The sequence below is a fragment of the Astatotilapia calliptera genome, chromosome 8 (assembly GCF_900246225.1).
Source record: "Astatotilapia calliptera chromosome 8, fAstCal1.2, whole genome shotgun sequence".
Classification (NCBI taxonomy): Eukaryota; Metazoa; Chordata; class Actinopteri; order Cichliformes; family Cichlidae; genus Astatotilapia; species Astatotilapia calliptera.
Window position 1 is genome coordinate 6,464,112 of NC_039309.1, and position 15,856 is coordinate 6,479,967.

General features: G+C 38.0%; 4 protein-coding genes across 8 annotated transcripts; 2 read left to right on the forward strand and 2 right to left on the reverse strand.

Annotated features, from left to right (window-relative positions):
- The first annotated feature begins 267 nt into the window (after positions 1–267).
- LOC113028139 (interferon a3-like) lies at positions 268–2,242 on the forward strand. The gene is made up of 5 exons (XM_026178168.1): positions 268–435; positions 537–620; positions 1,658–1,807; positions 1,949–2,038; positions 2,144–2,242. Exons 1-5 carry the CDS (start codon positions 283–285, stop codon positions 2,240–2,242), a joined length of 576 nt encoding a protein of 191 aa, XP_026033953.1. The 5' UTR covers positions 268–282.
- Positions 2,243–4,300: 2,058 nt separating this feature from the next.
- Positions 4,301–6,319, reverse strand: LOC113028131 (interferon a3-like). Of its 3 annotated transcripts, none has more exons than XM_026178162.1 (6): positions 6,244–6,319; positions 5,251–5,329; positions 5,065–5,148; positions 4,772–4,921; positions 4,590–4,673; positions 4,301–4,479 (listed from the first exon to the last, which is right to left on the reverse strand). In XM_026178162.1, the coding sequence occupies exons 1-6, from the start codon at positions 6,258–6,260 to the stop codon at positions 4,381–4,383; spliced, it is 513 nt and encodes a 170-aa protein (XP_026033947.1). In that variant the 5' UTR covers positions 6,261–6,319; the 3' UTR covers positions 4,301–4,380. The 3 variants fall into 3 exon arrangements, with proteins under 3 accessions (XP_026033947.1, XP_026033948.1, XP_026033946.1); XM_026178163.1 differs by having other exon boundaries at positions 6,223–6,307; XM_026178161.1 differs by lacking the exon at positions 6,244–6,319 and having other exon boundaries at positions 5,251–5,493.
- A 4,120-nt stretch (positions 6,320–10,439) lies between these two features.
- On the forward strand, positions 10,440–11,781 carry LOC113028140 (interferon a3). Its single transcript, XM_026178169.1, has 5 exons — positions 10,440–10,607; positions 10,709–10,792; positions 11,182–11,331; positions 11,488–11,577; positions 11,683–11,781. The coding sequence occupies exons 1-5, from the start codon at positions 10,455–10,457 to the stop codon at positions 11,779–11,781; spliced, it is 576 nt and encodes a 191-aa protein (XP_026033954.1). The 5' UTR covers positions 10,440–10,454.
- A 2,050-nt stretch (positions 11,782–13,831) lies between these two features.
- Positions 13,832–15,856, reverse strand: LOC113028135 (interferon a3-like). 3 transcript variants are annotated; one of them, XM_026178165.1, is made up of 6 exons: positions 15,781–15,856; positions 14,789–14,867; positions 14,603–14,686; positions 14,310–14,459; positions 14,128–14,211; positions 13,832–14,017 (listed from the first exon to the last, which is right to left on the reverse strand). In XM_026178165.1, exons 1-6 carry the CDS (start codon positions 15,795–15,797, stop codon positions 13,919–13,921), a joined length of 513 nt encoding a protein of 170 aa, XP_026033950.1. In that variant the 5' UTR covers positions 15,798–15,856; the 3' UTR covers positions 13,832–13,918. The 3 variants fall into 3 exon arrangements, with proteins under 3 accessions (XP_026033950.1, XP_026033951.1, XP_026033949.1); XM_026178166.1 differs by having other exon boundaries at positions 15,760–15,844; XM_026178164.1 differs by lacking the exon at positions 15,781–15,856 and having other exon boundaries at positions 14,789–14,980.

The window sequence follows — 15,856 nt, forward strand, 5'->3', positions numbered from 1 at the left end:
AAGAAGTAAAAACAGATTTCGGATAAATAAACTTTTTTCTTGACGGTAATTAAATTACATTTAAATCAACTGAACTAATTAAACGACTATGACGATGACATAAATCTGCCATGTTTTTACTTTTGAGACGTGTGCCTGTGAGGATTTTCCAGCTGATTAGAAAGTGAAATAGGTGTGTCCTTGGGCTCTGCTATAAATGAAGCGCTGGAGGTTTGCTCCATCAGAACACCAGGACACATGAGCGTTTGCTTCACATAAAGGAAATTTCTACATTTTTCAAAAATGATCAGCAGGATTTTCTTCGCTAGCCTGTTTCTCGGGATGTACAGTACGGGCTCCTCGTTAAGTTGCAAATGGATTGTAAAAGATCCAGGCGACAAAATGTGTCAATTCAGTCTGCACAACAAACAAGCTTTAGGTCTACTTGATATGATGGTGAGTGCACTTCTTTGCATAATGTTTAACATGGTATTGATTTAAATAGTTTGATTAGTTCCATGGATATGATGTGTGTGCGTGTTTTGTGTGTGATGCAGATTACTAACACCACTAAGGATGCTGAAATTGAGCACAACGTGGCTTTCCCTAATCGACTGTATCGCAAGACGTCCAAAGCAACAGTAAGTCACCCCCAACTTTTTACATAAAGTTGTTTCTTTTTTTAATGGAAGAATGGAAAGTGTCAGGATGGCAAATCTACAAAAGTTTGTCTTTACCTATATATAGACTGTTCGGCTATTAAAGGGTCGTAAGGATTCTCTCCCACAGAGCCAAGGGAGTTGTCTCTTATCACGACTCTGTCATAACTGTGCATAATTCAAGGACGAAATACAAAGAACTCATTTTCAACCATTTATTCCTGTGCAATCTAAGATATATCTGGGAAAATTTTCATTGCTGTGTGAATTCTTGTTCTTTGACTTTCTAAGCCATCCATCTTCAAGTGTCACAGAAGTATTCCTATAGTAATTATTTCTTCTTCTTCTTCTTTGTCAATGGAAAATTGTACTTAGTAGTCAGTATAATCTTTTAATGATATAAGTTTGCATATGGTAGAATGCTGCATGTAATTATTTGTGTGTAGAAGTATATAGTTGGTGGCATATTGAAAGAATGTTTCATCCTAGGAGGTCTGTAACATTCTAGGGTATTCACCCCCACATCCTAGGAGCATGAGAGAGGTCGTACCTTGTCTTATTGTTTTACGGTAGGATTAACGTAGCTATGTCAGTTTTAGTTTAAGTGCTTCTTTACATATAGATGAACTGTTGGATTTTCCAGACCAGCAGGTTAAGGGAAGTTGTTTATGGGGCCACACTCTGACCACACACACACACACACACACACACACACACACACACACACACACACACACACACACACACACACACACACACACACACACACACACACACACACCTCCACATTGCAATGTAAGGAACAAACGCTCACTGAAGTATAAATAAAGACCGGGGCAGTTTCTCAGCGCGAGTCTCAGTTTCTGGAGACTGCCCTTGCTAGCAAGAAGTTCTGTGTGTTTCTCTTTTCTGAGTCTTTACTGAAGAAGTGTTTTAGAATATATTTCTTAACATTCTTCTTCTTCTTCTTCTTCTTCTTCTTCTTCTTCTTCTTCTTCTTCTTCTTCTTCTTCTTCCAGGCTGAGGATAAACTGGCTTTCACAGTTCAGATTCTGGAGAAGCTGTTTGCCCTGTTTGAGGAGGATCACAGCTCTGCCTCATGGGAGGAGAACACAGTGGAGAACTTTCTCAATATTGTCAACAAACAGGCTGAAGAGCTTCGCTCCTGTGTAAGCTCACTTTCATTTGTTTTTGTAATTTTACAATGAATTCAGTCTCTCTTGTGTAAAAGACCTGACAACTGTGAATAAGTTAAAGTGGTGAATGATTTATTTAAATATATTTTGTTTTATTTCTCTTGATTTATTTAGATTGGAAGCCACAGTTACACGACACAGAAGGTGCAACGGCGGACAGAAATTCATTTCAAGCGACTCTTAAATAAAATCCTAAAGAAAAATGTAAGCCTGCATTATTTTTTTTTACTGAGCCTGTATTTAGTATTTAGCTATGACAGATTTTACACCGCTGGTATTTTAATAATGATAATATTGTTTTGTCTGTAGGGTTACAGTGCTGAAGCCTGGGAGACGATCAGGAACATAACAAAAGATCATCTGAGTCAATGCGGATTCCTGGTTAACTCTCTGGGAAATGCCCACTAAAACTTATCTCTTGGATAAATTTTTTTTAAAATATGTTAGTTAATTTATTTTTTAAATTATATCTTAGTTGGTTTCATTTATTTATTGTATTTATGATATTTGCACTATTTTTAATATTTGTATATTATTTATTTATTTATTTATTTTGTAATTTTTATTAAAATAAACTATTTCATATTATTCTACATGTCAAAGTCAATAAATATTTTCTTATCACACAGATTGAAATATGTTGACTTTTCTGTTCCTGAAATATTAAGAATAAGGGTTATGCACTTATTTTTAATGAGTGCAATCAAACATTAGACACATTGTCCAGATTTATATAGAAAGATTGTTTTGATTCTTCACAAAAGCTCTTATAACATAGAAAGTAGAAGTACTGATACCTCATGTGGAGTGAGTATGAGCACCAAGACCACTTTAGAGACTTTCTTTGGTTTGGTTTCTTTTGATTTATAAAGTATGACGAGTAAACTGAGAGCTTTGCCTTTACACTCAGCTCTCTCTTCACCCTGATGGACCAGTACAGCAGCCGCAGCACTGATCTGTCTGTCAATGTCCTTCCCCCTTCTCCCATCACTCGTGAACAGGACCCCAAGATACTTAAACTCCTCCACTTGGGGCAGGAACTCATCCCTGATCACGAGTGGACAGTCCACCCTTTTCTGGCTGAGCACCATGGCCTTAGATTTGGAGGTGCTATTCTCATTCACTTCATTACATTTGGCTGTGCAGCATTCCAGTGCGAGCTGGAGGGCATCAGCCGATGAAGGCAATATTGAGAGCATCCTGAGCGGCTGCATCACTGTCTGGTTTGGGAGCTGTGCCATATCAGACCGCAAGACCCTACAGCGGATAGTGGGAACAGCAGAGAAGATCATCGGGGTCTCTCTACCCTCTATTGAGGACATCTACACCACACGCTGCATTCGCAAAGCCACCAGCATTGTGGCTGATCGGACACACCCCTCTCACACACTCTTTACACTCCTGCCATCTGGAAAAAGGTACCGAAGCATTCGGGCACGCACATCCAGACTGTGCAACAGCTTTTTTCCACAAGCCATCCGTCTCCTCAGCAAAAAGGGACTGACTGATAAACACGCACACACACACATACACTAACATTATCACTCAGCTTAACTCAAATACCTCAAAACATTGAGACTGGACTGACTAACCAACACAAGCGCAAACACACTGACCTACACCACCAAACCATCGCACACACCAACCTGTAAATGCTCTTTTGCACAATATTATTACTAGATATATTATATATATTTTTTTTTTTTGCACTAACTTGTCTTGTAGCACCTTGGTTCCTGGAGGAACGTTGTTTCGCCTCACTGTGTATTTTTAAACTGTATATGGTTGAAGTGACAATAAAGTTGAACTTGAACTTGAACTTGAACAACATCATATACGAAATGCAGAGCTGAGATTCAGAGAACACCTAAGTAAAAGCTTTCTGCCACAGATACAAGAGGACTTGTTTTGCAGCCATAAGATGTGAACAACTTGTAGTCCCTGAGTAGACCATGAACTCCTCTCTATGTCAAAATATTCCAAATGTGAGGCCATCAGTTAAAATTTGGCCCAAACTGGATCAATGTAAAACAGAAAGGCTGGAAAAACATTACCCACGTTTTTTTTTTTATTTCATCATGAAATAACTGTCTTAATCGTGTCAATTTATTGATTAAGTGACAGAAGAGTTACATCTTATATTATGGGCTTTCCTTTTAACCCATTAAAGAACACTTTCATTCCACTTTCGTGAACTTCCAAGCACTGTGGAGTTTTGTTTTTCATTTTTTAGTTTAATTGCAATCGAAATCTGGTTAAAGGAACTTACAAGTTCACCATTTTGATATTAAAAAGTAATATAAACAATAAATTCACTTTGTAAGAAGATAGATTCTTTTATTTGGTAAAATATATTTTACAAAATGTTCATTTTGCTCATTATAAAGATAAAAAATATTCCTAAATCTTCATCAGCACAGAAAAACAATCAAAACAAAACAAAAATAAATATACAAACAACCAAGTGAATAAATAAATAAATAAAATAAATAGACAAGCAATTAAATTAACACAGCCGTCATTACAGACATGACAAGAGACAGGTTTTATTGGGCCGTGTGCAGAGATGAAGCCAGCTGTTCTGCTCTCATTAGATGGGCTTTGGTTTCTTTCCTGATCACCTCCCAGGCTTCAGCACTGTGACCCTACAGAAATACCAATATTAGTATTCTTATTGTTATTGAAACAAGTTATTATATCTATTTATCTTAAGGATGATCTAAACCCCAAATTAATGAGAATGATGTGATCTTACCATTTCCTTTAGGATATGATGTGAGAGTCTCTTAAAGTACATGTGCAGCTTTGTGGTTTTCTTCTTGTGACTGTGGCTCCCAATCTAATTTAATTACAAGCAAAATGACAATTAAGAATATGTCATGTCATGTAAAGTATCATATTCGAATGTAATAAAAACCTAACTGAAAGTGAACTTACACAGGAGTGAAGCTCTTCAGCCTGTTTGTTGACAATATTGAGCAAGTTCCTCACTGTGCTGTCCTCCCATGATGCAGAGCTGTGATCCTCCTCAAACAGGGCAGCCACCTCCTCCAGAATCTGAACTGTGAAAGCCAGTTTATCCTCAGCCTGGAAGAAGAAGAAGATCAAATACAGACCACTTTAGAAATGCTTCAATAATAATAAGAGTGGATTTAAAAGACCAAATTAATCTGTCCTAAGGGAAAATTATGTTTTTTTCTATAAATAGGCAAAAGCTGAGGTTCACTTACTGATGATTTGGACACCTGGTGATACAGGTGATTAGGGAAGGCCACAGTGACCTCCACTTCAGTGGTGTTAGTGGCGTTTTTAGCCTGCAACACATTGAATGTTTTAGTCATCAGATGCTCAAGTGAAATAATTCTAAAACTATTTAAATAACGAATCAACTAATATTAAAACATTAAAACACTCACCATGGTATCAAGCAGATTCAGAGTTTCTTCGTTGTGCTGTCTGAATTTATGATCCATCCATCTGCAGCTTAGCGAGGAGCTTTCAGTGGACAGAGTGAGAAACAGGCAAGCAAAGAGAATCCTGTTCATCATTTTTTTTAAAGGTATAATCTTCCTTTGTATGAAGCAAACTCGGATGTCTCCCGGTGTTCTGATGGAGCAGACCTGCAGCGCCGCATTTATAGCAGAGCGAAAATATTTCATTTTCTATATACCTGGGAAACCCGCAGGTACAACAAGCTGTAATGTCGTACACGTGGGATTTAAATTTCCGTCTATAAAAAAAATATCCCACACTTAACAATATATCTTAAAGAAGATAAGATATCATGATGTATGAGGGTTTGACCTCATTATGAGGATTCGTGGACATACACATCCATTTGAACACCTAAGAAACATGACGACAAACTCAACTCACGACTGATGATTTCATTTGTAACCAAATCGTGTATAGGCTTACGTTTTGATACTAAACAGGTAACGTGTTACAGGGATATTAATGCTGCTTTGAGGACATTTTCATCTATTATTGTCAAGAAACGGGCATGTGGCAGGCAGACGGTGGACCCACATGCATGAACAGGTGATGAAACAAAAGTGATCAGATCACAGGTCAGATATATGTTAACGATAACGTCATTGCAAGTACTACATGTGCTGGATTGCTTTTCTTGTTTGTTTGTTTTGTTTTGCTGAGGGGGGCTTTTTTCAGTTATTATTATTTCAGACTCGGAGCAGATAAATACTCCTGGTTTGACCTCCACTACCGGTTACATGAGGTTAACACAAATACATCACAACTGATTTACAAGTACAGCAGAAGTGCAAGCTGCTTAATAATGAAGAAACTGCTAAAAAAGCTAAATGCAGGCCACATGAAATGACGCAATGATGCAATGAACCAAGGTAAATACACCTGCTCATTCATACCTACGCCCATTCTTCACTCACGTGGCAGCCGCTTTCATTTTCCTCGGTAAAGAGAAAAAAAATACCCAAAGTGGAAGCTGTAGTTTACGAGTATCACCTATAGGCGGCGTAGAGTTTCTACTTGGAACAAGTGTCACCTGGCAGTTTGCTGCTTTCTGCCGTGTGATTGGCAGAGGAACTTTGAAAGTTAATAGGTGTGTGAGGTGAGGTCAGCGCTCCTCGGTGAGGAAGTTCCAGAGACAATTAACTCACTCTGGTGCGAGTGGGTATGTTGTTCGTGTGACGTTTTAATGGTGTTCAAGCTGTAGATCGACAGCGCGCGATCAATATTCTGTTGTTGTGATGCCTCTGCAGTTAATGTTTCTTTTTGGTTGATTTGTAATTTCCTTTGGTTAGTCCGTCCAGCCGTAAAGACTGTTATGAATGAAGAGCGGACTAACCTCTCTCGTTGTTATCTTTATCTTTCGTTTATTAATTTGTGCCACTTCCCTTTTATAAATCCAGACTGCAGGTTACGCATACCGCTGATTCCCAGCTGTGCTGAGACCAGAACTGTTTGCAGTGCGTGCCCAGTGGTAAATTGATTGCAGTGTCTCTAAACTGGGTTTAGTGTAGTGCAGTGTAGTGTTATTTGCTCGCACCTTTGGTTTGATAGGTTTAATGTGCAGCTGGAATATTAGTAAAATATGTTTTGAGTCCTGTTTGGGAATGAATGGGAAATGTATGTTTAATTGATGGAATAAATAAATAAATTATACATTTATCTCTTTGACATTTTATTTGACACCTTAGTGCTCTGTTACATATTGTTGTAGACGCCACAGACTTTCTGTTCTCCGTTCACAGCTCCTGCCCTGCTAAAGACTTTTCATAACACACTCTGCAACTTATATGACCTGTATATTTGGCTTTTTATATATTTCAGAACCTGAAAAAACATAAACTTAAATCACTCTATACTCTTTTCTTCTCTCCTGTAATCAACCCTACATGAAAACAAACGTGCGTAAGGAGCGTCACTGACGTTTGGCGCACATCCGCTTTCATTTTATTTCATCATAAGTAACGAAATGTGTTCGACGTTGACTGTTTTCATTTTTTAACATTTTTTTTAAAACTGCCATTAATGTCTTGCAACCAGTGGCGGTCCTAGCCTGTTTGGCGCCCCGGGCGAACACTCCCTCTGGAGCCCCCCCCCCCCCCCCCCCACACACACACACAAAACATATTAGGAATTGTACAGTAACATAAAACTGTTGGACGGAAACACACACACACACACACACACACACACACACACACACACACACACACACACACACACACACACACACACACACATATACATACATATGAAGAGAGAGAGAGTATGCATTGTATGCAAACGGCGACCAAACAGCCATCATAATTCGTCATACAATGAGAACAGGACTATTTTTACCATTTCTCTTTGGAGCAACTGTAACCCACATTATTTCCTTAGGGAATGAAGTATTCTGATTCTGATTGTTTCAGGATGACCTGCCATTATCCAATGACACATCTGCTTACCTGTATCTTTTGCTCGTTTCTCCTCCTCTTCTTTTCTATTTTTTCTAAACTGAGCACCTGATGGCTTTGAACTGTTCTTGTCCATCTTCCATTGGTTTTAATTTTGCACTCCAGTATGAACACAAATTCCCCAACTCAACGATCGCCACAATATAACCTAATAGACCTACACCTAGTTCGCAGATTCACTTTGTCTAAGGTGTATTTCTGGGATTTCACACAACCCAGGATTCAAATCATGAATACATATGGGCTTGGATTTACATCTTTATGAATGAATGTGGCTTATTTTGGAAGCAGCCGGCCCCCCTCCCCTGTCGACAGGGCCTGTAATGCACAGGCCGTAGTGAGTACAAGCTATGTACAGGGCTATGAACAGGATATAAATGATGAAAACTATACAAGAATATGAATAAATAACTTTACAGAATCTGAGATATACAGTTATACAGAAATGGGAACTATGCAAGTTGTAGGATTAAAGATTATCGAGAGAGGACCAAACAGCCACTTCACAAGCGCATGGCACAACACAGAAGAGCCACCTCCACAGGACAAGACTCAGCAGTCCATCTGCATCTTAAGGATAAAGGACAACTCTTTCGAGGATGCCAATGTTCACATTTTGGACAGAGAGGACAGATGGTTTGAAAGAGGAGTGAAAGAAGCCATATATGTCCACTGTGAGCGACCATCTTTGAACAGAGGCGGTGGTTTACGGCCAGGTTTCACAATGAACTCACCCGAAACTCTGGCTGATTGGGACCCACACCCAGTTTCACACCTTGGCTCAGGCGATTAGAGGATCATCAGGGGGTCCTTTTGTCCCTCTGTGGGGGGTTTATATCTGGGACTCTCCACCATTTGACCTTAGAACTGAAGAAGCTTCTCGGATGAGAGGTGAAACGTCTTCAAGTAACTTAAAGAAGTCCAGACGCTTTTCTTTGCAAGCTCCTTTGACTACGATGACCTGGATGACTGAGAACCTTCACAGACAGATCATCAAACTGTAAATTATAAATTTTAAGTTGTTATTGATCCCTTTACCCCGAGTCCTAAAGTGTGTATTTATTTTCTTACTCTTCTTATATTTGTTGTTCGTTTACTTGCACTGCTGTAACTGGAGGCTCGGCGTTTCGTCTCCCTATATACTGGACTGTATATAGCGGAGATGACAATAAAGTTTACTTTGACTTCAGCAGCAAGCAGGCGCACCGAGGGCTCTCGCGCTCACGTTTTCTCGGTTAAAAACCCATCTGTTTAAGCTCGCTTTTCAAACTACTTAGCTTAATTTTCCCTGATTCATGTCTGTTCTTATATTATTATTTTATAATTTTATTCTTTGATAACTGTTTTCTCCTGTTGTAAATTGCAAGTATGGTTCGTTTGTGAAGCACTTTGTTGTACTTGTGACTTTTAAATGTGCTATAGAAATAAAATTGAAATTGAAATTGAAATTGAGAATTTCGAAAAAACATCGGTGCAAATTCTAAGTCAGTATCATGATGTCTCGTGTTTGGTGTTTGTTGGTTTTTTTATTGTTTTATTTTGCGAGTTGGTTATTAGATGCTATCCAACCAGCCAAAGAATCCCCCGCCGCCCCGCCCTCTCCTCCCTGTGCCACAAGAAGCAGGCGCACCTCGCAAACGGAGGCGCCCTTACTCCCAGCAATCCGCCCCCCACCACGATGCTGATATCAAAAACCGCTACTGCTTGCAACCCGCAAAGAAGGTGAATACTACTGCCTGAAAATAATTACTGTAAATCTCCAACCTTCAATTTTCCAAGATAAAATAATGTAAGAAAGAATTGAGATGAATATACTTTTACATGACGGTAATTAAAATACACATATATTAAACGACCATTATCCGAGGTTTACTTGAAACCAGCTGAAGGTTAAAAAACTAAAACTTTTTTTTTTTTTTTTAATTTTAGCTACCTTAATGTCTTGCAAACTGCCAAGAAAGTAAAGACTCCCTGAAAAACATTGCTGTAAATCTCCTATCTTCAATTTTCCAAGATTAAAATCAAGAAGTAAAAACAGATTTCGGATAAATAAACTTTTACTTGACGGTAATTAAATTACATTTAAACTAATTGAACTAATTAAACTAATTAAACTAATTAAACGACTGTTGTTCTACGTTTACTTTAAAATCGCCTAAAGGTTTCATGTTAATCGCAAGTATTAAGAGATTGACATAGAGGTGGAGATTTGTGTTTTTATGCTTTTATGTGGTAACTTGACGTCATCTCATGGTGCTGCTGCCTCAGTTTTTGTTATATCATAGCCAATTTTTGTACAACACTGTCTTTATATGACACAATTATCATAAAAAACAACAACAACAACAACAACAAAAAAACACAAACACAAACTAAAAAAAATAATGACATAAATCTTTTTTCTGGTTCACGTTTTTCTAGTTTCTACTTGATAGAGTTAGAAAACGAAATCTTGCACTCTCTATAAATGAAAGAACAGATATTAAATCTTAAAAGGATGACATAAATCTGCTATGTTTTTACTTTTGAGACGATTATCCAGCTGATTAGAAAATGAAATAGGTGTGTCCTTGGGCTTTGCTATAAATGAAGCGCCTGAGGTTTGCTCCATCAGAACACCAGGAGACCTGAGAATTTGCTTCACACTAAGGAAATTTCTACATTTTTCAAAAATGATCAGCAGGATTTTCATCGCTTGCCTGTTTCTCGGGATGTACAGTACGGGCTCTTTGCTAGGTTGCAAATGGATTGTAAAAGATCAAGACGACATAAACCATCAATTCCATGTGTACAACAACAGAGCTTTGGGTTTCCTTGATATGATGGTGAGTGCACTTCTTTGCATAATGTTTAACATGGTATTGATTTATATAGTTTGATTAGTTCCATGGATATGATGTGTGTGCGTGTTTTGTGTGTGATGCAGATTACTAACACCACTAAGGATGCTGAAATTGAGCACACAGTGGCTTTCCCTAATCAACTGTATCACCAGAAGTCCAAAGCAACAGTAAGTCATCCCCAGCTTTTTACATAAAGTTGTTTCTTTTTTAATGAAAGAATGGAAAGTGTCGTGATTGCAAATCCACAAAAGTTTGTCTTTACCTATATATAGACTGTTCAGCTATGAAAGGGTCGAAGGGATTCTCTCCCACAGAGCCAAGGGAGTTGTCTCTTATCACGACTCTGTCATAACTCCTGTGCATAAAAATGTATAATTCAAAGACAAAACACAACAATGTTATTTTCAAACATTTGTTCCTGTGCAAACAAAGATTTTCGGTCCCTGGGAAATTTCTCATAGCTGTGTGGATTCTTGTTCTTTGACTATTCAGCCATCTTGAAGTTTTAAAGAAGTATGATCTCTTCTTCTTCATCTTCGTCTTCTTCTTCTTCTAGGATGAGGATAAACTGGCTTTCATAGTTCAGATTCTGGAGGAGGTGGCTGCCCTGTTTGAGGAGGATCACAGCTCTGCCTCATGGGAGGAGAACACAGTGGAGAACTTTCTCAATATTGTGAACAAACAGGCTGAAGAGCTTCGCTCTTGTGTAAGCTCACTTTCATTTGTTTTTGTAATTTTACAATGAATTCAGTCTCTCTTGTGTAAAAGACCTGACAACTGTGAAGTTGTCAGGTCTTTTACAGTTAAAGTGGTGAATGATTTATTTAAATATATTTTGTTTTATTTCTCTTGATTTATTTAGATTGGAAGCCACAGTTACACGACACAGAAGGTGCAACGGCGGACAGAAATTCATTTCAAGCGACTCTTAAATAAAATCCTAAAGAAAAATGTAAGCCTGCATTATTTTTTTTTACTGAGCCTGTATTTAGTATTTAGCTATGACAGATTTTACACCGCTGGTATTTTAATAATGATAATATTGTTTTGTCTGTAGGGTTACAGTGCTGAAGCCTGGGAGACGATCAGGAACATAACAAAAGATCATCTGAGTCAATGCGGATTCCTGGTTAACTCTCTGGGAAATGCCCACTAAAACTTATCTCTTGGATAAATTTTTTTTAAAATATGTTAGTTAATTTATTTTTTAAATTATATCTTAGTTGGTTTCATTTATTTATTGTATTTATGATATTTGCACTATTTTTAATATTTGTATATTATTTATTTATTTATTTATTTTGTAATTTTTATTAAAATAAACTATTTCATATTATTCTACATGTCAAAGTCAATAAATATTTTCTTATCACACAGATTGAAATATGTTGACTTTTCTGTTCCTGAAATATTAAGAATAAGGGTTATGCACTTATTTTTAATGAGTGCAATCAAACATTAGACACATTGTCCAGATTTATATAGAAAGATTGTTTTGATTCTTCACAAAAGCTCTTATAACATAGAAAGTAGAAGTACTGATACCTCATGTGGAGTGAGTATGAGCACCAAGACCACTTTAGAGACTTTCTTTGGTTTGGTTTCTTTTGATTTATAAAGTATGACGAGTAAACTGAGAGCTTTGCCTTTACACTCAGCTCTCTCTTCACCCTGATGGACCAGTACAGCAGCCTCAGCACTGATCTGTCTGTCAATGTCCTTCCCCCTTCTCCCATCACTCGTGAACAGGACCCCAAGATACTTAAACTCCTCCACTTGGGGCAGGAACTCATCCCTGATCACGAGTGGACAGTCCACCCTTTTCTGGCTGAGCACCATGGCCTTAGATTTGGAGGTGCTATTCTCATTCACTTCATTACATTTGGCTGTGCAGCATTCCAGTGCGAGCTGGAGGGCATCAGCCGATGAAGGCAATATTGAGAGCATCCTGAGCGGCTGCATCACTGTCTGGTTTGGGAGCTGTGCCATATCAGACCGCAAGACCCTACAGCGGATAGTGGGAACAGCAGAGAAGATCATCGGGGTCTCTCTACCCTCTATTGAGGACATCTACACCACACGCTGCATTCGCAAAGCCACCAGCATTGTGGCTGATCGGACACACCCCTCTCACACACTCTTTACACTCCTGCCATCTGGAAAAAGGTACCGAAGCATTCGGGCACGCACATCCAGACTGTGCAACAGCTTTTTTCCACAAGCCATCCGTCTCCTCAGCAAAAAGGGACTGACTGATAAACACGCACACACACACATACACTAACATTATCACTCAGCTTAACTCAAATACCTCAAAACATTGAGACTGGACTGACTAACCAACACAAGCGCAAACACACTGACCTACACCACCAAACCATCGCACACACCAACCTGTAAATGCTCTTTTGCACAATATTATTACTAGATATATTATATATATATTTTTTTTTTTGCACTAACTTGTCTTGTAGCACCTTGGTTCCTGGAGGAACGTTGTTTCGCCTCACTGTGTATTTTTAAACTGTATATGGTTGAAGTGACAATAAAGTTGAACTTGAACTTGAACTTGAACAACATCATATACGAAATGCAGAGCTGAGATTCAGAGAACACCTAAGTAAAAGCTTTCTGCCACAGATACAAGAGGACTTGTTTTGCAGCCATAAGACGTGAACAACTTGTAGTCCCTGAGGAGACCATGAACTCCTCTCTATGTCAAAATATTCCAAATGTGAGGCCATCAGTTAAAATTTGGCCCAAACTGGATCAATGTAAAACAGAAAGGCTGGAAAAACATTACCCACGTTTTTTTTTTATTTCATCATGAAATAACTGTCTTAATCGTGTCAATTTATTGATTAAGTGACAGAAGAGTTACATCTTATATTATGGGCTTTCCTTTTAACCCATTAAAGAACACTTTCATTCCACTTTCGTGAACTTCCAAGCACTGTGGAGTTTTGTTTTTCATTTTTTAGTTTAATTGCAATCGAAATCTGGTTAAAGGAACTTACAAGTTCACCATTTTGATATTAAAAAGTAATATAAACAATAAATTCACTTTGTAAGAAGATAGATTCTTTTATTTGGTAAAATATATTTTACAAAATGTTCATTTTGCTCATTATAAAGATAAAAAATATTCCTAAATCTTCATCAGCATAGAAAAACAATCAAAACAAAAATATACAAATAACCAAGTAACTAAATAAATAAATAAATAAATAAAATAAATAGACAAGCAATTAAATTAACACAGCCGTCATTACAGACATGACAAGAGACAGGTTTTATTGGGCCGTGTGCAGAGATGAAGCCAGCTGTTCTGCTCTCATTAGATGGGCTTTGGTTTCTTTCCTGATCACCTCCCAGGCTTCAGCACTGTGACCCTACAGAAATACCAATATTAGTATTCTTATTGTTATTGAAACAAGTTATTATATCTATTTATCTTAAGGATGATCTAAACCCCAAATTAATGAGAATGATGTGATCTTACCATTTCCTTTAGGATATGATGTGAGAGTCTCTTAAAGTACATGTGCAGCTTTGTGGTTTTCTTCTTGTGACTGTGGCTCCCAATCTAATTTAATTACAAGCAAAATGACAATTAAGAATATGTCATGTCATGTAAAGTATCATATTCGAATGTAATAAAAACCTAACTGAAAGTGAACTTACACAGGAGTGAAGCTCTTCAGCCTGTTTGTTGACAATATTGAGCAAGTTCCTCACTGTGCTGTCCTCCCATGATGCAGAGCTGTGATCCTCCTCAAACAGGGCAGCCACCTCCTCCAGAATCTGAACTGTGAAAGCCAGTTTATCCTCAGCCTGGAAGAAGAAGAAGATCAAATACAGACCACTTTAGAAATGCTTCAATAATAATAAGAGTGGATTTAAAAGACAAAATTAATCTGTCCTAAGGGAAAATTATGTTTTTTTCTATAAATAGGCAAAAGCTGAGGTTCACTTACTGATGATTTGGACACCTGGTGGTACAGGTGATTAGGGAAGGCCACAGTGACCTCCACTTCAGTGGTGTTACTGGCGTTTTTAGCCTGCAACACATTGAATGTTTTAGTCATCAGATGCTCAAGTGAAATAATTCTAAAACTATTTAAATAACGAATCAACTAATATTAAAACATTAAAACACTCACCATGGTATCAAGCAGATTCAGAGTTTCTTCGTTGTGCTGTCTGAATTTATGATCCATCCATCTGCAGCTTAGCGAGGAGCTTTCAGTGGACAGAGTGAGAAACAGGCAAGCAAAGAGAATCCTGTTCATCATTTTTTTAAAGGTATAAACTTCCTTTGTATGAAGCAAACTCGGATGTCTCCCGGTGTTCTGATGGAGCAGACCTGCAGCGCCGCATTTATAGCAGAGCGAAAATATTTCATTTTCTATATACCTGGGAAACCCGCAGGTACAACAAGCTGTAATGTCGTACACGTGGGATTTAAATTTCCGTCTATAAAAAAAATATCCCACACTTAACAATATATCTTAAAGAAGATAAGATATCATGATGTATGAGGGTTTGACCTCATTATGAGGATTCGTGGACATACACATCCATTTGAACACCTAAGAAACATGACGACAAACTCAACTCACGACTGATGATTTCATTTGTAACCAAATCGTGTATAGGCTTACGTTTTGATACTAAACAGGTAACGTGTTACAGGGATATTAATGCTGCTTTGAGGACATTTTCATCTATTATTGTCAAGAAACGGGCATGTGGCAGGCAGACGGTGGACCCACATGCATGAACAGGTGATGAAACAAAAGTGATCAGATCACAGGTCAGATATATGTTAACGATAACGTCATTGCAAGTACTACATGTGCTGGATTGCTTTTCTTGTTTGTTTGTTTTGTTTTGCTGAGGGGGGCTTTTTTCAGTTATTATTATTTCAGACTCGGAGCAGATAAATACTCCTGGTTTGACCTCCACTACCGGTTACATGAGGTTAACACAAATACATCACAACTGATTTACAAGTACAGCAGAAGTGCAAGCTGCTTAATAATGAAGAAACTGCTAAAAAAGCTAAATGCAGGCCACATGAAATGACGCAATGATGCAATGAACCAAGGTAAATACACCTGCTCATTCATACCTACGCCCATTCTTCACTCACGTGGCAGCCGCTTTCATTTTCCTCGGTAAAGAGAAAAAAAATACCCAAAGTGGAAGCTGTAGTTTACGAGTATCAC